Raw genomic sequence first — 22,341 nt, forward strand, 5'->3', positions numbered from 1 at the left:
CTTAGAGTGGTAGATACAAGTCTCTCTCATCAGTTTCACCAGAAAAGTCTTTAACTATTGGGAAATTCTTAGAGTGGTAGATACAAGTCTTCTAAAATTCTTTTTTTTTTTTTTTACTTTAAAGCTACATTTTTATCATTAGCAACAAACACAGTCTGTTGTTTTTCTTGAAGTGACAGGCTCATACTTACTTTCAACAAGTTGTCTGCCAAATACCCATCTGAAAAGTTTATATGTATACATTTATAAAAGTTTTAAAGCTTTTAAATTAGTTTTTAGTAAGTCCTTATAAAACTATATTGAATAAGTAAAAATGGTATTTCCTAAAAAAAGTGGCTAGTTCAGCCTGCAGTTCCATTATACAAGTGCTTTTCCTAGAGACAAACATTGTATTTCTTTTTTGAGATAGAGTCTTGCTCTGTCACCCAGGCTGAAATGCAGTGGCACAATCTTAGCTTTAACCTCTGCCTCCCGGGTTCAAGCAATTCTCCTGCCTCAGCCTCCCTAGTAGATGGGATTACAGGTGTGCACCACCATGCCTAGCTAATTTTTGTATTTTTAGTAGAGATGGGGTTTCACCATGTTGGCCGGGCTGGTCTTGGACTCCTGACCTCAGTAATCCGCCCACCTCAGCCTCCCAAAGTTCTGAGATTACAGACGTGAGCCACCATGCCCGGCCCCAACATTGTATTTCTTTATGCAGCAGAAGTACTTTATGTGTATGTGCCATTTCACCATACATAATAGTAGAAAGATGTGTATTGAGGGGTCAACGTTTAATTAATAACTTGTATGGCTTTAAGGACACATTGGCTTTTTTTTTTTTTTAAGACGGAGTCTCGATCTGTCGCCAGGCTGGAGTACAGTGGCCCGATCTCAGCTCACTGCAACCTTTGCCTCCCATGTTCAAGCGATTTCCTTGCCTCCGCCTCCCAAGTAGCTGGGACTACAGGCACTCACCACTGTGCCCGGCTAATTTTTTGTATTTAAGTAGAGAGGGGGTTTCACCATGTTGGCCAGAGTGGTCTTGATCTCCTGACCTCATGATCCGCCAGCCTCTGCCTCCCAAAGTGCTGGGATTACAGGCGTGAGCCACCATGCCCAGCCCACATTGGCTTTTAAAATACTGTCAGTGTAGTGATGAAGAATACAATAATACTAGTGCAATTTGATGCCACTGCCTTGAGCCATTTTATCTACCTGTATTAACAAGAATATAAACATATATATTATACAATATATATTATATATGTACAACGTATATAAACATATATTGTATAATATATATAATTTATATTGTATTATATATAATGTGTATATATACATTGTACATATATATTATACATATATGTACATAATTATATTGTTCTTATGTTTCTATATATGTTTATATTGTATAATGCATATGTATTATACAATATATGTATTGTATTATATATGTATAATACAATACATATAGTGTAATAATACAATACATATATTGTATAATACATAGGCATTATATATGTATTATATATGTATAATACAATACATGTAATATATAATTATATATAATATACATTATAATATATAATGTAATATATATTATACATATAATACAATATAAACATACAATAAGAACATAAACCGTATAATTCCATTTAAGTTCAAAAACAGGCAAAATGATATTGAATAAGGATATATCTCACTATTCTTAAAGTGCAAGAAAATGATTTTCACAAAGTCAAGATAATAGATATTTTAAAAGGGAGAGATGGAGTTGTAACTGGAGAAGAGCACATGAGTGGGCTTTTAGGACTCTGGAAGTGTTATTTCTTGGTCTGGGGTAAAGGTGAAAATAAAAACAAAAACAAAAAACCCCATAGTGTTCCTCTGAGTGGATATTCTCTTCCTTTTGCTTGTCCTGTGTTGCTATTATAAAAAGGGTAAGCTTTTTAAAAATGGCAATACATTGATTTTCACCATTTTTTCTTTGTTTTTATTTATTTATTTAATTTATTTTTTCTGAGAGAGAGTCTTGCTCTGTCGCTCAGGCTGGAGTGCAGTGACGCGATCTCAACTCACTGCAACCTCTGCCACCTGGGTTTAAGTGATTCTCCTGCCTCAGCCTCCCCAGTAGCTGGGATTACAGGCGCCTGCCACCACACCCAGCTAATTTTTGTATTTTAGTAGAATGGGTTTTCACCATCATAGCCAGGCTGGTCACAAACTCCTGACCTCAAGTGATCTACCTGCCTGGGCCTCCCAAAGTGCTGGGATTACAGGTGTGAGCCACCGTGCCCAGCCTGTTTTTAAATTGTAAAAGTAATACATGCATTGGACTGATTTTTTATAATAATAATATTGATTCTTACAGCTTGATTAGAAAGCATACTTTTTTCTCATCAAACAGTAACACCTGAAAGACTCAATTGTTAGTCTTTCACCAAATGCCAAAAATCCTGGTAAATTCCCTTTCAAAGTAACACTATGTACTTGCCTAACTTTTTAAATTCAATAGTATTAGATAAATTACCACTGGAAATACTATTTTTCAAAAATGTTCTGTGCCAAAGAGACTGTGGTAAATCAGAGTTATTGTAGGAATTAAACAAAATAATGTACAGAAAATAAGTGCCCCCCAGTAAATTCTGTTAAGTCAAAATCTGCCATGATTGGAAGCAGCCTTCTTGAAAATAAAGGTTAGTGGGCCGGGCGCTGTGGCTCATGCCTGTAATCCCAGCACTTTGGGACGCTGAGGCGGGTGGATCACAAGGTCAGGAGTTCAAGACCAGCCTGGCCAATATGGTGAAACCCCGTCTCTACTAAAAATACAAAAATTAGGTGGGCGTGGTGGCATGCACCTGTAGTCCCAGCTGCTCAGGAGACTGAGGCAGAAGAATCGCTTGAACCCGGAAGGCAGAGGTTGCAGTGAGCTGAGATCATGCCAGTGCATTCCGGCCTGGGTGACAGAGCAAGATTTCATCTCAAAAAAAAAAAAGAAAAAAGAAAAAGAAAAGAAAGGTTAGTTTATATGTATTTAACTATGCTAAATCCCATCTCTCCAGAGTTTAATATATATTGATGACTGATTAGCAACTTTCTCAAAGATCTCTTTACCACACCTCAGTAACAATTAAAAAAAAAACCTTAGGAGAAAAAAAGATAACATCATTTACATTAGACTGATTTTTGAAGTGAGTCTGCTTTAGTACCTAATATGCTATGTCTATTTAAAATTCTTTTTACATGGTCTGAAATTTTATTTTCTTACCAGGTTTCAAACTTCTCTTAATATACCTCTCCCCAAATTTTAAAATATTTTCTTGTTGTTATTTTTATTTTTAGCCCTCTCTCTTACCCATATTATTCTCCACCCTTTTCAGTATGGTTTCTGTTCTGGACTCAAACCGGAATGCAGATTTTCTTCAACCACTTTATACCCATTTCTTAGTTGAGACAGATTGCCAGAGTCCAGTGTCATCTTACAGATTCTGTTGGTGTCAAAGGATATTGCTTCTTTATATTGTGCTAAGAAAGCCCTTGTTTTGTATGTCTGTCTGTGACATGTTTCTGGATGACAGCAGCAATAATCCTATCTACTTTCTAGGCAGAAGAGAGGCAAAGAGAGGAGCAGCTGGTCTCATTTGACAGGTAATAGAATTATTCGTACAACCTGCTGGATAATTGAGGTGGGAATCTATCTCATTAATACTTCTTTTAATTTTAAAAATTAATGAAAAAAAATGGAGGGCAAAATAAAGGGGGACCTGGAGTGGATAACATAATCCATAGAATAAAATTAAAAAGTCAAAACCATGGGCTCTTCCAAGATCTTTGAGTTATAGAAGGAATAATTTCAAGGTGAATAAAAAATTCAAAGAAACCATTGATGTCTATGTGTTAAGCAGAGAGCTTGACTCCCTAGGAATAAGTATGAACCCACACATCTACAGATTAGGAGGTCTAAGTCATCTTACCTCTAATTCAGATTAAAGCCCTTCAGAGTTCTTGGGTCTCTGTTTACTCATCTATAAAATGGAAGCAACCTAGCTTTCTAGGAGTATTGAGAGGAAAAGCAGACAATTTGTATCTGAATGATGTTCCTTTTTTTTTTTTTTTTTTTTGAGACGGAGTCTCACTGTTGCCCAGACGGGAGTGCAGTGGCGTGATCTCAGCTCACTGCAACCTCCACCTCCCAGGTTCAAGCAATTCTCCTGCCTCAGCCTTCCGAGTAGCTAGGACTATAGGCACCCACCATCACGCCCGGCTAATTTTTTGTATTTTTTTTAGTAGAGATGGGGTTTCACCATGTTTGCCAAGATGGTCTTGATCTCCTGAGCTTGTGATCTGCCCACTTCAGCCTCCCAAAGTGCTGGAATTACAGGCGTGAGCCACAATGCCCAGCTCTGAATGATGTTCTTAATGTTTCCAAACTAGTCCCATAGAGGTTTATTGGTGGTATTAGTTCAGAACTTGATGTGTTTTAGCATAGATATATGCTATACTATGAGCACCTCAATATACTATACTTCCCACTATACTATGAGCACCTCAAAGGCCTGGGGACTCTGTCTTAGTTTTGTATCTCTGGCATGTAGAGGACATTCTTTAAACATTGTAGAAATGAAGTTATGATACTATTGGGAAAACACATAATAATGGAATTTCTTTTTTTTTTTTTTTTTTTTGAGATGGAGTCTCACTCTGTTGCCCAGGCTGGAGTGCAGTGGCATGATCTTGGCTCACTACAACCTCTGCCTCCCAAGTTCAAGCGATTCTTCTGTCTCAGCCTCCTGAGTAGCTGGGACTATAGGCACACACCACCACACCTGGCTAATTTTTGTATGTTTAGTAGAGACAGGGTTTTACTATATTGGCCAGGCTGGTCTTGAGCTCTTGACCTCATGATCCGCCTGTCTCAGCCTCCCAAATTGCTAAGATTAAAGGCATGAGCCACCATGCCCAGCCGATAATGGAATTTTAAAGTGTTTTATATGTAGTATAATAAGCAATATGTCTTCCTTTTAAATGCTTGAAAAAAAAAAAAGGCAGTGGGGCATGGTGACTCAAGCCTGTAATCCCAGCACTGTGGGAGACTGAGGTGGGTGGATCACCTGAGGTCAGGAGTTGGAGACCAGCCTGGCCAAGATGGTGAAAACCCATCTCTACTAAAAATACAAAAATTAGCTGGGCATAGAGGCGGGACCCTATAATCCTGGCTACTGGAGAGGCTGAGGCAGAAGAATCACTTGAACCCGGTGGATGGAGGTTGTAGTGAGCTGAGATTGCACCACTTCACTCAGCCTGTATGAAAGAGTGAAACTCTGTCTCCAAAAAAAAAAAAAAAAAAAAAAAGCCAGCCACAGTGGCTCATGCCTGTAATCCCAGCACTTTGGGAGGCTGAAGCGGACAGATCACGAGGAATCAGAATTTCGAGACTAGCCTAACCAATATGGTGAAACGCCATCTCTACTAAAATACAAAAATTAGCTTGGTGGTGCACGCCTGTAATCCCAGCTACTCAGGAGGCTGAGGCAAGAGAATCGCTTGAACCCAGGAGGTGGAAGCTGCAGTGAGCCAAGATCGCACCACTGCACTCCAACCTGAGTGACAGAGCGAGACTGTCTCAAAAAAAAAGGAAAAGAAAAAGCAGCCAGGCATGGTGGCTCAAGCCACTCACAGCACTTTGTTAGTTTGAGGCAGGAGAATTGCTTGAAGCCAGGAGTTTGAGACCAGCCTGGGCAACAAAGCAAGACCCCTGTCTCTACAAAAAAATAAAAAGAAAGAAGAAAAGAGTTATAACATTTCATTAGCTTTCTGTTAAGAGAGTTTTTTATGGGTTGTGTTTTTTTTTTTTGTTTTTTTTTTTAAGATGGGGTTTCACCATGATGGCCAGGCTGGTCTTGAACTCCTGACCTCAGGTGATCCACCCACCTCAGCCTCCCAAAGTGCTAGGATTACAGGCGTGAGCCACCATGCCTGGCTAGGTTGTTTATTTTTTGTTTTTTAATAGAGACGAGGGTTTTGCTGTGTTAGTGTTAGCCAGGTTGGTCTGGAACTCCTGGCCTCAAACAATCCTCCTGCCTTAGCCTCCCAAAGTGCTAGGATTACAGGTGTGAGCCACCGGGCCTGGCCTGTTAATAGGTATTTAACCCAAAGCATAACCTTAAGGAAATTTCTGAAAACCAGGAGATGTGATTCTGTTGAACCAATTGGCAAGGCACTGATAGGTCACTTAGCTTGCTCTTCTCCACCCACTTAGTACTGAAGGTACCAATGCAGCTTGCACTTTGAGAGTGCCCTGGAAGATGATAGGTCAGTATAATTCATTGAGTTCAAATCTCTGGCTACTTTCCTTGTCTGGCAAACCCCAGTGAGATTACAGAGTATACCCCTAAATAGAAACAGCCAGGAGTCCCATCCCTCATAATTCTACTACATGTCCACTTTGCCCATGGAAGCTGAGTCTTTGTTTTCTGGTATCATCAGCTCTTTGCTTCTGGATATGAAGGATGTAACCCTCCAGGGCTTTGTATTGATAACAGAGGAGTGGAACCCTGGTAATGTCTTTGCATAGGTTCTGCTGGCAGTAGAGATGTTGGAGATATGTCTTGTTATGCCTTAGAGAGGAGAAATCACCTAAAGTGCTTGTCTCCCTGCAGCCATGAGGAGTGGAACCAGATGCAGAGCCAGGAGGATGAGGTGGCCATCACTGAGCAGGATTTGGAACTTATTAAAGAAAGAGAAACAGCAATTCGACAGCTGGAGGTGAGAACCAGGTCATTTTTTTGTTTGACTCAGTGTGTCTGCAGGTATCTGGACTCTTTAGCTCACCTTAATTCTCTCAATGATTATGAAAAAGTGTAAAATGTGTCATTGTGTGATTTTATTTTTTTCTGTCTCAATGTAATCATGGTGGATTTGAACTACTGCTTTTGTTTTGTTTTGTTTTGTTTTGTTTTTTGAGATGGAGTTTCACTCTTGTTGCCCAGGCTGGAGTGCAATGGCACAATCTCAGCTTACCGCAACCTCTGCTTCCCGGGTTCAAGTGATTCTGCTGCCTCAGCCTCCCAAGTAGCTGGGATTACAGGCATGTGCTGCCACACCCAGCTAATTTTTGTATTTTTAGTAGATACAGGGTTTTGCCATATTGGCCAGACTGTTCTTGAACTCCTGACCTCAAGTGATCTGCCTGCTTCAGCCTCCCAAAGTGCTGGGATTACTGTCATGAACCACTGTGCCTTGCTAAAATATCCTTAAACCTGAGTTTTCTCTGGGTTAGTTTGCTTCAAAAGTAGAGGGCTGCCATCACTGGGATGGGGGGAGGAGAAAAGGAGGGAGAGAAATTTTGAGCTCCTCCTTGGCCTCCATCTGCAGCAGTGGTTCTGAACCCTGACTGCACATGAGGATCACCTGGAGAAGATTTTTTTTTAATGCACCAGCTTTCATCCACCAGTAATTATTTGATGGGATAATGTGAAATTTCCACTTATTATATGTTAAAAACAGGCAAATATCTATAATTTTATATGGTTCAAAGTAATAATTTCTGGGCATGAGGCCCTGGGCACAGGTATTTTTTTTTTAAAGTTCCCCAGGTGATTATAATGTGTAGCCAGGGTTGAGGCCCACCCCCTGCCCTAGAGGCCATTACTGTCTGTATTTATTTATTTATTATTTATTTTTTGAGATGGCGTCTCACTCTGTTGCTCAGGCTGGAGTGCAGCAGCGCATTCTTGGCTCACTGCAACCTCTCTCTCCTGGGTTCAAGCGATTCTTCTGCCTCAGCCTCCCAAGTAGCTGGGATTATAGGTGCCTGCCACCACACCTGGCGAATTTTTGTATTTTTAGTAGAGACAAGGTTTCACCATGTTGGCCAGGCTGATCGTGTCTGTTTTCAGATGGGATAATTTATCTTTAAGTTATGATTATTTTATTGCCTTCAAAAATATCATGTCTTTATTCTTTTTCACCTACTGCTGCTAATTGAATTAATTGTCTAACATTAGAAATATGGCTGAGCACAATGGCTCAGACCTGTAATCCCAGCACTTTGGAGGCTGAGGTGGGAGGATTGCTTGAGCTCAGGAATTCAAGACCAGCCTGAGCAATATAGCAAGACCTTATCTCTACTAAAAATAAAAAATTAGCCAGGTGCTGTAACATGCACCTGTGGTCCCAGCTACTCAGGAGGCTGAAGTCGGAGAATCACTTGAGCCCAGGAGATTAAGGCTGCAGTGAACCATGATCGTGTCACTGCAATCCAGCCTGGGCAACAGAGCAAGACTCTGTTTGAAATAATAATAATAATAATCTTTCCTTTAAAAAAAAATTACAGTTGACCTTCCATATATGCAGGCTTCACATTCTCAGACTCTAGCAACTGTGGATTGAAAATATTCAGAAAAAAAATTAAAAGTAACAATACAACAATAAAAAAAAATGTAAAAAGCAATACAGTGTAACAATATTTTACATAACACATTGTATTAGTTCAATACATCAATACATTACTAATACAATGTAAGTGCTATGTAAAATAGTAATGTAACATTATATAAATAATGTAGAGATGATTTAAAATATAGGTAAGAATGTGCATAAGTTATATGCAAATACTATGCCATTTTATATCAGGGGCTTAGAGGGAGAGAGTCCTGGGACCAATCCCCTGCAGATACTAAGGGATGAATACTGTTATAGCAGGGAGTGGGGTGAGACATATGGAGCTAAGGAAAGAAATGTAATGGATGCCAGGAGTACAATGGATCATTTCACATTCAACAGAGGAAAGTCCAAATTCCTTAGCCAGGTTCAATTTTCATATCTAGGCATTTCCAGACTCTGACATACAAATTCTATGTATGGCAAAGCTAGGTTATTTGCTCTTTAACTGAGTTGGCTTTCTGTTTATATAACTTCTCCTTTGCTTTAAGGCACAACTCATGTCCTACCTCTTCTGCAAAGTCTTCCTTTTCTCCACACCTTCCTTTTTTTTATTTGAGACGGAGTCTTGCTTTGTCGCCAGGCACCAGGCTGGAGTGCAGTGGCACGATCTCGGCTCACTGCAACCTCCGCCTTCCAGGTTCAAGCAATTCTCCTGCCTCAGCCTCCTGAGCAGCTGGGACTACAGGCGCGTGCCACCACGCCCAGCTAATTTTTGTATTTTTTAGTAGAGACGGGGTTTCACCATGTTGGCCAGGATGGTTTCAATCTCTTGACCTCGTGATCCGCCCACCTCGGCCTCCCAAAGTGCTGGGATTACAGGCGTGAGCCACTGTTCCCGGCCTTCTCCACACCTTTCTATACCATTAATTCAGTCATTTCCTATACAGCACTCTTTCTTCTTATTTATTTCATTGTGCACTTATTCTCCACCCCACCCTAGTTAGCTGTATTCACAGCAACTAGCAGACTGCCCCAACTATGGTAGACACTTAGCAAGTGATTGAAATGCTTGCCAAGTTACGATTCCAATTACCCTTCAAACATGGGAGTTCCCATCAAATTTCCATAGGGTCATGCCCCATATGAGCATTTCTTTAATAAGACAGGTTTCCATTGTCTTCCTTCTGCCTGATCATGAGTCAGAAAAACCCAAATATAGGTTGGACGTGGTGGCTCACACCTGTAATCCCAGCACTTTGGGAGGCCAAGGCAGATGGATCACTTGAGGTCAGGAGTTCAAGACCAGCCTGGCCAATGTGGTGAAACTCTACTAAAAATACAAAAATTAGGGCTGAGCACAGGGGCTCATGCCTGTAATCCCAGCACTTGGTGGGAGGCCAAAGCAGGTAGATCATCTTAGGTCAGGAGTTCGAGACTAGCCTGACAAATATGGTGAAACCCTGTCTCTATTAAAAATACAAAAATTAGCTGGGCGTGGTGGTACATGCCTGTAATCCCAGGTACCTGGGAGGCTGAGGAAAGAGAATTGCTTGAACCTGGGAGGCAGAGGTTGCAGTGAGCCGAGATTGTGCCATTGCACTACGGCCTAGGCAACAAGAGTGAAACTCCGTCAAAGAAAAAAAAAGTAGCCAGGTGTGGTGGCCAACACCTGTAATCTCTGCTACTGGGGAGGCCGAGGCAGGAGAATCACTTGAACCTGGGAGATGGAGGTTGCAGTGAGCTGAGATTGTGTCACTGCACTCCAGCCTGGATGACAGAGCAAGACTCTGTCTCAAAAAAATTAAAAAGAAAAAAAGAAAAGGAAAAGAAAGAAAAAGAAGGAAAGGAAGGAAGGGAGGGAGGGAAAAGAAAGAGAAAGAAAGAAGGACGGGGAAGGCAGGGAAAGAAAGAGAAAGGAAAGAAAAGAGAGAGGAAGGGAGGGAGGGAAAGAAAGGGAAAGGAAAAGAAAGAAAAAGGAAGAGAGAAAGAGGCCGGGCACAGTGGCTCACGCCTGTAATCCTAGCACTTTGGGAGACCCAGGCTGGTGGATCACAAGGTCAGGAGTTCGAGAGCAGCCTGGCCAACATGGTGAAACCCCATCTCTACTACAGATACAAAAATTTAGCTGGGTGGCCAGGTGCAGTGGCTCGCGCCTATAATCCCAGCACTTTAGGAGGCCAAGGCAGGTAAATCAAGAGGTCAAGAAATCGAGACCATCCTGGCCAACATGGTGAAACCTTGTCTCTACTAAAATTACAAAAATTAGCTGGGCTTGGTGGCACGTGCCTGTAATCCCAGCTACTCGGGAGGCTGAGGCAGGAGAATCGCTTGAACCCAGGAGGTGGATGTTGCAATGAGCCGAGATTGCACCACTGCAGTCCAGCCTGGCGACAGAGTGAGACTCTGTTTCAAAAAAAAAAAAAAAAATTAGCTGGTGTGGTGGGCATGCCTGTAATCCCAGCTATTCAGGAGGCTGAGGCAGGTGAATTGTTTGAATCCAGGAGGCGGAGGCTGCAGTGAGATGAGATTGTGCCACTGCACTCCAGCCTGGGCAACAGAGCAAGACTCTGTCTCAAAAAAAAGAGGAGAGACTTTGGGAGGCTGAGGCGGGTGGATCACAAAGTCAAGAGATTGAGACCATCCTGGTCAACAGGGTGAAACCCCGTCTCTACTAAAAATACAAAAATTAGCTGGGCATGGTGGTGTGGGCCTGTAGTCCCAGTTACTTGGGAGGCTGAGGCAGGAGAATTGCTTGAACCCAAGAGGTGGAGGTTGCGGTGAGCCGAGATCGTGCCATTGCACTCCAGCCTGGGTAACAAGAGCGAAACTCCGTCTCAAAAAAAAAAAAGGGAGAGAAAGAGGGAGGGAGGGAAAGGAAGGAAAGAAAGAGAGGAGAGGGAAGGGAGGGAGGGAGGGAAAGACCCAAATATAGGGGATTTTGCCAATGTTCAGTTCTTCCACTGCTGTTAGGAAAACAAGCTGCAGTTCAGCCCACCAAGCTGATTTATTTTTACCTTCTTTGATCAGAGCAGCAAACAGGATTTAGTCCATTCTCCTTGGAACTCCTATCCACAAACCATCAGCTTTGTGTCCGTCAATTGGGAGTTACTATAGGGCATTGTCCAGTGATGATAGAATCCAGCAATTCCTCACATAGTTCCAGAGTCAATCCCAGGGGAAAAGAGTCTCCTTACTTGTAGCTCCTCCTTGCATTCCTCAGGTAGCATGATCTTGTATAAACATTTAAATTCTGTAGTCCACAGTCCCAGTGGTTGTCATAGAGAGGCACTCACAGGCCTTTGTCACAAAAGGCCTAGCAGCCTCCACATAGGGCTATCACACCAGGAATTTGTCTATATCAGTACTCTAGCCTTCTTCTGTACTGTTTGACTTGGGGAATCTTACTGGTTCCTATGTAGCATGTCCAGTTAAAGTTACTTGAAGGGTGAGGTTATGTGCTTTCTGCTTTACAATATTGGGTAGGCAGCAATAGATTATTTTCTGTTTATGGAGAAAGCTTGCTTTATATATCTTTAAAAACACATCTATTAACACGAGGTCAAGAGATCGTGTTAATAGCTAAACTTTAGGTACGTGAAGGAAACAAATCTTCTAACATGTTGCTTAATGTTAATTGTTTTTTTGTCTTCCTTAGGCTGACATTTTGGATGTCAATCAGATATTTAAAGATTTGGCCATGATGATCCATGACCAAGGTGATCTGATTGGTATGTATTATTGATACCTTTAACCTCAAGGTGAGTTGATAGTATTTGGCATGCACCTGTAATCCCAGCTATGCAGGAGGCTGAGGCTCAAGCGTCACCTAGGAGTTTGACGCCAACGTGGGCAACAACGAGAATCTGTTTATTAAAAAAAAGCAAGAAAAGGAGTTAGTCATATCAGCTATAGAATTAAAGTAAGTTTAGGAATGCCATTTTTAAAATTACCAAATTTATTTTTCTTAGCAATTTTCTTTTTTTTTTTTTGAGACAGAGTTTCGCTCTTGTTACCCAGGCTGGAGTGCAATGGCGCGATCTCGGCTCACTGCAACCTCCGCCTCCTGGGTTCAGGCAATTCTTCTGCCTCAGCCTCCTGAGTAGCTGGGATTACAGGCACGCACCACCATGCCCAGCTAATTTTTTGTATTAGTAGAGACGGGGTTTCACCATGTTGACCAGGATGGTCTCGATCTCTTGACCTCGTGATCTACCCGCCTCGGCCTCCCAAAGTGCTGGGATTACAGGCTTGAGCCACCGCGCCCAGCCAGCAATTTTCTTATGTTACCAAATGTAGAAATTAAAGTGAGGCCTTGTGAATATTCAGTCCCGTTGACTTGTTTCTTTGTAAGTCTTTGTTTAGAGAAATAGCGGTTAGCTTCCCAGCTTTTATCTCTACAAACTTGCAAAATTATGGGGTTAGTAACTCTTTTTTTAAAGCTTTTTAAAAAGCTTTCTACATGGAAATAATTTCAAGTTTATTAAAAGTTGCAAAAATAGGCCGGACATGGTCATTCACACCTGTAATCCCAGCACTTTGGGAGGCTAAGGCAGGAGGATCACTTGAAGCCAGGAGTTCAAGACTAGCCTGGGCAATATAGTGAGACCCTGTCTTTACAAAATAATTAGCCAGCCGTAGTAACATTCACCTGTACTCCTAGCTACTCAGGAGGCTGAGGTGGGAAGATCACTTGAGTCCAGGAGTTTGAGGCTATATAGTGAGCTATGATTGTGCCACTGCCCTATAGCCTAGGTGACAGAGTGAGATCCTAGATCCTAGCTATTAAAAAAAAAAAAAGTAGCAAAAATAAAAATATTACAAGGACCTTCTTTATGCCCTTTACCCAGATTTACCTCTTGTTAACATTCTACCCCATTTGCTTTATTGTGTATTCTTTCTCTGTCTATGTGTATATACATAATTTTTTCTGAATCATTTATGGGTGAGTTAAATACTCCTAGCCCCCAAAAATTTGATGTTTTTTTCCCAAAGAATAGGGCTAGTCTCTTATCAAGGTAGTAACTTGATTTCACGGTGGATAGTTTGGATGGTGGTGGTGAAACCAGACCCATAACATCAGAAATCTGTTCAATTTGCAGTCTTGAAACATCTGACTATAGTTTTATCTATGTGTTAAAACATCCTCTGTCCTTCCTTTTGCAGATAGCATAGAAGCCAATGTGGAAAGCTCAGAGGTACATGTTGAAAGAGCCACTGAACAGTTACAGCGAGCTGCTTATTATCAGGTAAAAGTGGGTACCAAAGAAAGTCATTCTGTGTTTTAGACTTTTTAGGTTATCAGAGTACGTTGACATTATTGAGAACAGCTACAGGCTTTTGCTTACATTTACCCAAAGGAAAGTAGTCATAATTGCAGTCCCAGTTCCATTTTTAGTATTTTTCTTTGCAAGTAGATCTACAAAAAATAATCAAACCTTGAATAAACTTACCAGAAGCCTCTTAACTGCAAAGCTAACCCTATAAACTAGCATGAGGCCGGGTGTGGTGGCCAACGCCTGTAATCCCAGCACTTTGGGAGACCAAGGCGGGTGAATCATGAGGTCAGGAGTTCCAGACCACCCTGACCAACATGGCAAAACCCCATCTCTACTAAAAATACAGAAAATTAGCTGGGCATGGTGGCACACGCCTGTAATCCCAGCTACTCCGGAGGCTGAGGCAGGAAAATTTCTTGAACCCAGGTGGCAGAGGTTGCAGCAAGCCAAGATCCTGCCATTGCACTCCAGCCTGGGCAAAAGAGCAAGACTCCGTCTCAAAAAATTAAAAAAAAATAAACTAGCGTGATACCTAAATATGGCATAAGGCTATTTTATTTTATATCCTGAACAGCTGAATGTGTTTCACTTAGGATAATAATAAGTACAGTTAAAGTAGAAGACTTCATAGATATTTATGTTGACTGTTGCCATAGAGGATGGACATAGAATCAACTTTGACTGCTATTTATATATGAATAAATAGGAGTAATTATTCTGGAACTATTCCTGTGATGTGAAATCCTTCTACATATTAGTTGAAACTCTGGTTTTTTGACTTCCCCAGATCTTTATCTCAGCGTACAAATAATGTAAATGGAGTCCTTCTCATCTCCGTTCAATTTGGTATTGCATGGCTTTTTAGAAATAAATCGCTTTTCAGCTATTTTCCATGTTCCTGGGATAGCTGTATTTTACCTGAGAGTGCTCATAAAGAAATTTGTATTTAATAATAGTGTTTCCTTTAAAAACTATGTGCTGAATTTAGTGTCCAAAAGTAAAGGAATAATTAGGTAAAGTATATACATTCACACAATATTGTATATGGGAATTAAGAGATGTTTATGAAGAGTTTATAACAGAAGAATGTTTGTACTAAACATTAATTGAGGAAAAACATCAAACATCATACAGTGTGATCCCAATTATGTCAAATAATATACATAGATAACAAATCAGAAAGAAATACAATCAAAATGTTAACAGTTTTATCTATGGGTGATTTTTTTTTTCTCCCTCTGCTTGCTGTATTTATTTTATTTTTTTAAAGACAGGGTTTCACCATATTGGTCAGGCTGGTCTTGAACTCCTAACCTCAGGTGATCCGCCTGCCTTAGCCTCCGAAAGTGCTAGGATTACAGGCGTGAGCCACTGTGCCCAACGTACTTTTTTTTTTTTTACAATGAACATAACAGTTTATACATATTATAAAATGTTACTAAAATACACATGTACAAATAACTTACTGCACATAATGCCTGGCAGCACAGGTATAGCTCCTTTGCAAAATTCTATGTGGGGACTTGGAATTAAAACTTTAAAACCTGCACTACTCAACTGAGCATGGTGGTTCACACCTATAATCCCAGCCCTTTGGGAGGCTGTAGGCATGGATTACTTGAGATCAGGGTTCGAGACCAGCCTGGCCAACATTGGCAAAACCCCATCTCTACTAAAAATACAAAAACTAGCCAGGTATGGTGGCATATGCCTGTAATTCCAGCTCCTCAGGAGGCTGAGACATGAGAATCACTTGAACCTGAGAGACAGATATTTCAATGAGCCAAGATTGTACCACAGCGCTCCAACCTGGGTGACTGAGTGAGACTATCTCAAAAAAAAAAAAACCAAACATACAAAAAACACTTGCACTACTGCCTAGTGCTTCTGACTTAAAATTTCTGGGAAAGTATCTATATAACTTTGCATTGCTAGAGTTAATCTTTAATTACAAGGAGGCAGATTTATGAAGCATTCTTGGAGTCTTAGACATAAAAATTTTACTTGTTTCATGAGTGTCTTGTTTACATATTTCTTTCCTCAGAAAAAATCTCGCAAGAAGATGTGTATCCTGGTGCTTGTCCTGTCAGTGATTGCTCTAATCTTGGGACTCATTATCTGGCTAGTTTACAAAACGAAGTGATTGCCTCCGATCCTTCTCTTACTGAGCTGTTTTCACGGGCAAGTTGGAGTCTTGCCAGAACAAACTGATCACAAGAAGACAGCATACACCAGAACGTCCCGTAATTATTTAGTTAGAAACTAACTACTAACTAGTCTTTGGAATTAGTGACTTATGGAGACAGTGTTTATCAATTTATTGATTTTATTTCTCAAATTAGGAATTAACTTATGTGGATTTTGCTTTCTCTTATATTCTGATTGCCCTTCATCATCCCAAGTGTTTACTGAAAATTCCATTCTAGATATTATTGTTTTGACAAATGACACTACAGTCTTGTAATATTGTCTTTTATGTATATACAAAATTCACCTTTTTACTAGCGACTGAGATAGAATTACTTTCTGGCACCCAGTATATTGGAGTCTTTCAGAAACTGTATAATAGGCCAGCAGTTTTTATTATTTAACATTTTCATTTGAATTTCTAAGAAGCCTATTCTTTATCTATTTTGAAAGATTTTGGTACTATATTTAATTGAAAGGTAAAAAATAGTACATGTGATCCAGAGTAAATGAGAAGTCTCTATCTGAGCTGGTCAGTTACTGGAGTACATGTTACTAATCTGAGTTTAAAGTTTACTTCATTATCTGCTAGTGTCATCCACAGCAGTTCATCCTCATCCACACTAAGCCATCTTGTTAGCTTTTTAAAGAAGTTAATTTAATTAACATTACTATACTCTATGGGGTCCCTCTCCCACCTGTCTGCATAGAAAGGGAGAATTAGACATAGCATGCTTTTGAAAAGCAAATAGGAATTGTTGGGAATGATTTAATCTTTTCGTTGTTGTTCACTTGTGGTTCTACATTCCTGGTGAATGATGAATGTTGCTGTCAAAGTGCTGCCCCCTACCTTATAAGGGTTGCTGGGCATTTAAAAACAGGAAGATTTTTAAAGATAGATTGAGGTTGGTTTAAAATTTAGTCCTGTGAACCAACAATAAAGCAAAGAACAGGTTCATTTTTGTAAATAATACTGGTTTTGAATAGTGATATTAGACTTAACCTAATTTATAAACAAGAGATTAATCTCTCCATGCATAGTTTTAGGCAAAAAAAGATGTATCAATAAAATTGCTGTCTTGTAATATAAATGTTGTCCACTTCCCTTTTTCACAGACCTAGAATAGTTAAAGGGAACAATTTGTTTAGGCTCCCAGATAAATGTGAATCTGGCTAACAACTTTGTTTCATCCTTTAGTGAATTAGAGGATTTGGCTACCCTGAGTATATTTATATGCATTTCTCCTATTGTCCTTCTGTTATTATATTTAATCTTCTAAACTAAACTAATGTGAACAGTAGGGAAACAAGGGCCCAAATGCATAAGTTTCTTTGCACTCTTGCACTTAATACAAATAAATGTTTTCTAAAGCTTTTGTAGTATGTTTTTATGAGTTAACATCCTAATAAGGTAGGTATTAGGTAATGTGCTGTTATGAGAAAAACTGAGACTTGCAAGAAAACTGGAGACCAGGTGAGGGTTGGTTTGGGGATGGAATAGGTGTTGCAGCCTTTCCTTGAAAAGCAGTGTAGAGATTGCTGGGCGTGATGGCTCACACTTGTAATCCCAACACTTTGGGAAGCTGAGGTGGAGGATCAGTATATCAGGATATGTCTGAGCCCAGGAGTTCAAGACCAGACAGGGCAATATAGCAAGAACCTATCTCTATTTTTTTTTAATGATTTTTTAATTTAAAAAAAGAACAAGATAGAGCTGTTGGGGTGGCACAGTGGCCCAAGGAGCAGCTTCAGAGATAGTTCCTTGGTTCTATGATCACTGACCTTTTAACTCCAAATTACAGTTGGACTTGGATACATCATTTGTAACATTCCAGGAAAGAAAAACGTCTTGTTTGTGAAAAACAGTTTGCTACCTGGCTCAGGAGTTTAACTTGCAAAGCAAAAAAAAAAAAAAAGAAAAAGAGTTTGCATTTGGGTAAAAGAAAGTGACCATGTTCTGTAATATTGTATGACTCAGTGGTGGTTATAATGGTGATCATGGAGAGAAAATACGAACTTGGCTTAGATTTTAAATGGCCTAGAATTTGTAGTAGTTGCCAAAGAGGTTCTCCTAGGTGGTCCTAATAAACCTATTCACAGAATTCTTATCTGTGCCTTGATTATCATTGGGAGCATCATGATCTAGGACAGCAGTTAACATGGTTTCACATTAAAAACTAAAAACATACAGTGCCCACTTTGGGGGTACATATATAAAATGGGAAAAATACAGAGAAGATTAGCATGGCCCCTGCACCAGGATGACATGCAAATTCTCTCTCTCTCTCTCTCTCTCTCTCTCTCTCTCTCTATATATATATATATATACACACACACACATATATAGATAGATAGATAGAGATATAGATAGAGATTTTTTTTTTTAGACAGGGTCTCACACTTGCCCAGGCTGGAGCGCAGTGGCACAGTCTCAGCTCACTGCAACCTTCACCTCCTGGGTTCAAGTGATTCTCATGCCTCAGCCTCCCAAGTAGCTGGATTACAGGTGCTAGCCACCACACCCAGCTGATTTTTTTTTTTTTTCTTTTGTATTTTTAGTAGAGACCGGGTTTTACCATGTTAGCCAGGCTGGTCTGGAACTTCTGCCCTCAGGTGATCCACCCACCTCGGCCTCCCAAAGTGCTGGGATTATAGGGATAAGCCACTGTGCCTGGCCAAAGTGCTCTATATTTTAAAAAAATATATTCTCTATGCTGCTCTTCTTGCTAAAAAATAAAAAAATACCAATACCTAGGTCCCCCAACTCCAAGATTTTAATTTAGTCTGGAGTATAGCTTGGGCATAGAGATTTTTAAAGGCCCCAGGTAATTCTTACCTGAAACTATGGTTGAGAAGCATTGGTTTGGACGTCAAAATCTAGACTGGGGTGCAAAAGACCTTAGCTCTGCCATTAACTTGCTGAGGGTATTTGGAAAAGTCACTTAACTTATAGGCCCCAAGTTTTTTCAGTAGCTATTTTCCAGCTACAAAATTCTCTGATTATAAGGATCCATGGGAGTTTAATGTGAACATACAAATTGTATTTCTGCCTCTATGTTCCTTTCATTTTCTCATCCCCTTTTCTACTTTCTTTATGCAATAAACTGTGGTACTGTATAAGGTAAAGTAGAAATGTTACTCTGGCTACTTCATCTAGGAATGTTCCAGAATAAGAACTTGCTAGATGCTAGACAGATGCTCCCATGGGAGTGTATGTCTGTGTGTGTATGTGTATGTGTTTGTTTTGCTAAGGGGTAGGGATGGGAATGTTCACCCACGGCAATGCAAAATATCAAAATAAAATTACTGTTTAGTCTGTGCAATGCAAAACATTCTGAGCCTCTTCCATTTAGTATTTTTTTTCTATTCAGAGACTGTCCTGAGTCATGGGAATGCAGCTTTTGCTTTTGGTCACTAATTGCAGACCAGAGCCAAACTCAGATCTCAGTCCATCCTGTTCCCTAAAGCTGGGAATCACCTGCTGCTTCCTTGCTTTTCAAAGCATAGGGGTGGGTACGGTGACTCATGCCTGTAATCCCAGCACTTTGGGAGACCAAGGTGGGTGCATCACCTGAGTTCAGGAGTTTGAGACCAGCTTGGCCAACATGGTGAAACCCTGTCTCTGCTAACACCTGAGGTCAGGAGTTCGAGACCACCGTGGCCAACATGGTGAGACCCCCCCATCTCTACTAAAAATACAAAAATTAGCTGGGCATGGTAGCGGGCACCTGTAATCCCAGCTACTCAGGAGGCTGGGGCAGGAGAATTGCTTAAACCTGAGAGGTGGAGGTTGCAGTGAGCCGAGATCGTGCCATTGCACTCCAGCCTGGGCGACAAGAGTGAAGCTCCATCTCAAAAAGAAATAAAATAATAAATAAGAATACAAAAATTAGCCAGGTGTGGTGGTGTGCGCCTGTAATCCCAGCTACTTGGGAGGCTGAGGCAGGAGAATCGCTTGAACCCGGGAGGCGGAGGTTGCAGTGAGCTGAGATCACACCATTGCACTCCAGCCTGGGAGACAAGAGCAAGACTCCATCTCAAAAAAAAAAAAAAAGTTTTTAAAAAGTTTTCTGGCAGGGCGAGGTGGCTCATAGCTATAATCCCAGCACTTTGGGAAGCCAAGGCAGGTGGATAACCTGAAGTCGGGAGTTTGAAAGCAGCCTGCACCAACATAGGGTGGTGCAACCCTATGTATGTGGTGGCACATGCCTGTAATCCCAGCTACTCGGGAAGGTGAGGATCCCAGCTACTCGGGAAGGTGAGGCAGGAGAATCGCTTGAACCCAGGAGGTGTAGGTTGCAGTGAGCCGAAATTGTGCCATTGCACTCCAGCCTAGGTGACAGTGAAATTCTGTCTCAAAAAATAATTAAAAAATTTAAAAAAGTTTTCTGATGTCAATATGCCCCAAATGTCTTTAGATCTTATTCTAAGGAAATCTATCAAAGGCTAAGATGCTAATCTCTTTATTGAGATACCAAAATTCAAAGGTAGCTAGTGCATCAGTCTTTCTATTTTAAAAGGTTAAGGACCTAGATTGCTGCCCTCTAGTTTGCTGGTATATACTGACATCATTGGTGCCCAAAGAGCATTTTGCTTTATGAGGGTGTAAGTAGCATAAAGTGCCACTACATCAGAGGCCAGTGTGAATATCTGCTGTGCTAGAAACAGAACATGGCCAAGGAGTAAAGAATTAGAAGGGTAAGATGTAGCTTTTAGGTTTCTTGGGTCTATAGTCAGCACTAGAAGGATCACACAAGCTGAGAAATTGAAAGACAAAGTTGACATAAGATGCTATCAGGTCACTGCCAGCTAGATATGGCTTCAACACCACGTTATGCCTGAAAGGAGCATAGAACCTCAAAGGCCCACACAACTTCTGTAGATAAAAGTATCTTGTTCTTTTCTGTTAGACTCAAAAACTTGGGACTAATTCCTTCTCAAAAATCATGTCCTTGTGTTCAAAGGAGGGGGACATAGGATTATTTCTGTTTTCTTGAAGCCAAGTTTAGATTTAAATTTTTCCAATCAGCCTAGTCTTACTTTGGAATCACAAGGCTGAAAAGGAGGATATTAACAGGCCATTTGATAAGTGATCTGATTAGTTGCCATCCTTGCTGGGTAAGTTTATTGTGCTTTAAAGACCAGAGGAAAAGGCATTTCTTCAATCTACCTAAGAGTTGATAATCTTAAAATCCAAGTTAATGTTATATTGCAGTTTTTTTTTGATCGTCTTGCTCCTTCTAAGTTATATTGCAGTTAAATATTAAGGCCTGGAGCCTTCATCAAGGCCAAAAATCTTTTGAATAGGCTGATTTTCTACTTTCATCAGTAACATGGAAGCAGTAGCATGGAAGCAAGAAAAGAACTACTTTGATCATAGATTCCTTAACTTGCTGAGCAGTGCCTTTTTCTGGGTGAATAGTAACTTTGAAATTGGTTTCTTTAAAAAAGGAAAAACTGGTCAGATAATCCTCCCAAGTCGTCTACATAAGTAAAAAAGAGGGCCATCAGTTGCATATTAATAATAAATATAATTACACCAACATCAAAGTGTGAGAGAGAATAACGGCTCATGAGCATGGCCTTTGGCATCATATAGGTTTAGGTTTGAATCCCACTCACCACTTGTAGGGTGAAGCTGGGCAACTCAATCTCCCTCAGCCTCTCCTCTGGAATTATAATAATACCTAACTCAAGAGCGTTGTCAGGATTAAATGAGATGATCCATATAAAATACATATTTGCCCAGATAAGTGCTCAATAGACAATGCCATTACAACCAGAGGCCCTACTATGAACTCTTTCAGCCAGCTGGTGATCTAAGGCAAGCCAGCGATCCTAATGCTTCCTTGCACTATAACCAAAAGCAAAAAATTACTTTTTTGAAAAAACCGGCCAGGCACGGTGGCTCACGCCTGTAATCCCAGCACTTTGGGAGGCTAAGGTGGACAGATCACGAGGTCAGGTGTTCGAGACCAGCCTGGCTAACATGGCAAAACCCTGTCTCTACTAAAAATACAAAAATTAGCCGGGCGTGGTGGCGCACACCTGTAATCCGAGCTACAAGGGAGGCTGAGGCAGGAGAAATGCTTGAACCCGGGAGATGGAGGTTGCAGTGAGCCGAGATCACACCACTGCACTCCTCTGGGTGACAGAGCAAGACTCCGTCTCAAAAAAAAAAAAAAAAAATTAACCATTTGAGCCAAGCACAGTGATGATTTGGACCCCTGCTTTCTGACTGGACCTGCCTGCTCCTGGCTCCAACTTGTCCAGAGTTTTCATAAACAGACCAGGTTACCCCTAATGCAGATTCCCCGATAATACAGGCCTAGACGTGGATTAGAAAGAGTGAGTAGGGTGCCACTTTTTGGAGAAGGGTTAGATGAGGAGAAACAATAAGTAATCACTCCAATCTCCGAGTTTTGCCCTTTAGCTTCTCTGCTTTGAGGGCAAAAGGCTGAAGGTCTTTTTTTAATATATATACTTTTTAATTTTTTTTTTTTTTTTT

At 40.6% G+C, this 22,341-nt stretch overlaps 1 protein-coding gene and 1 non-coding gene across 2 annotated transcripts in view; both read left to right on the forward strand.

Moving 5' to 3' along the window:
• STX12 (syntaxin 12) overlaps positions 1–16,666 on the forward strand; it is a 50,134-nt gene extending 33,468 nt beyond the window's left edge. The window contains exons 5-9 of the mRNA XM_012439961.3: positions 3,590–3,633; positions 6,645–6,750; positions 12,026–12,098; positions 13,534–13,616; positions 15,691–16,666. Coding sequence (XP_012295384.1) covers positions 3,590–3,633; positions 6,645–6,750; positions 12,026–12,098; positions 13,534–13,616; positions 15,691–15,789 — 405 coding nt within the window. The 3' untranslated portion in view covers positions 15,790–16,666. The remainder of the gene's footprint in view (positions 1–3,589; positions 3,634–6,644; positions 6,751–12,025; positions 12,099–13,533; positions 13,617–15,690) is intronic.
• A 1,358-nt stretch (positions 16,667–18,024) lies between these two features.
• LOC135269531 (U6 spliceosomal RNA) lies at positions 18,025–18,130 on the forward strand. The gene has a single exon (XR_010337794.1). It is a non-coding gene; the product is annotated as a U6 spliceosomal RNA (small nuclear RNA).
• Positions 18,131–22,341: the final 4,211 nt, after the last annotated feature.

This window comes from Aotus nancymaae, unplaced genomic scaffold (assembly GCF_030222135.1).
Source record: "Aotus nancymaae isolate 86718 unplaced genomic scaffold, 86718_ANA_hifiasm-v0.15.2.pri h1tg000053l, whole genome shotgun sequence".
In the NCBI taxonomy this organism is placed as follows: Eukaryota; Metazoa; Chordata; class Mammalia; order Primates; family Aotidae; genus Aotus; species Aotus nancymaae.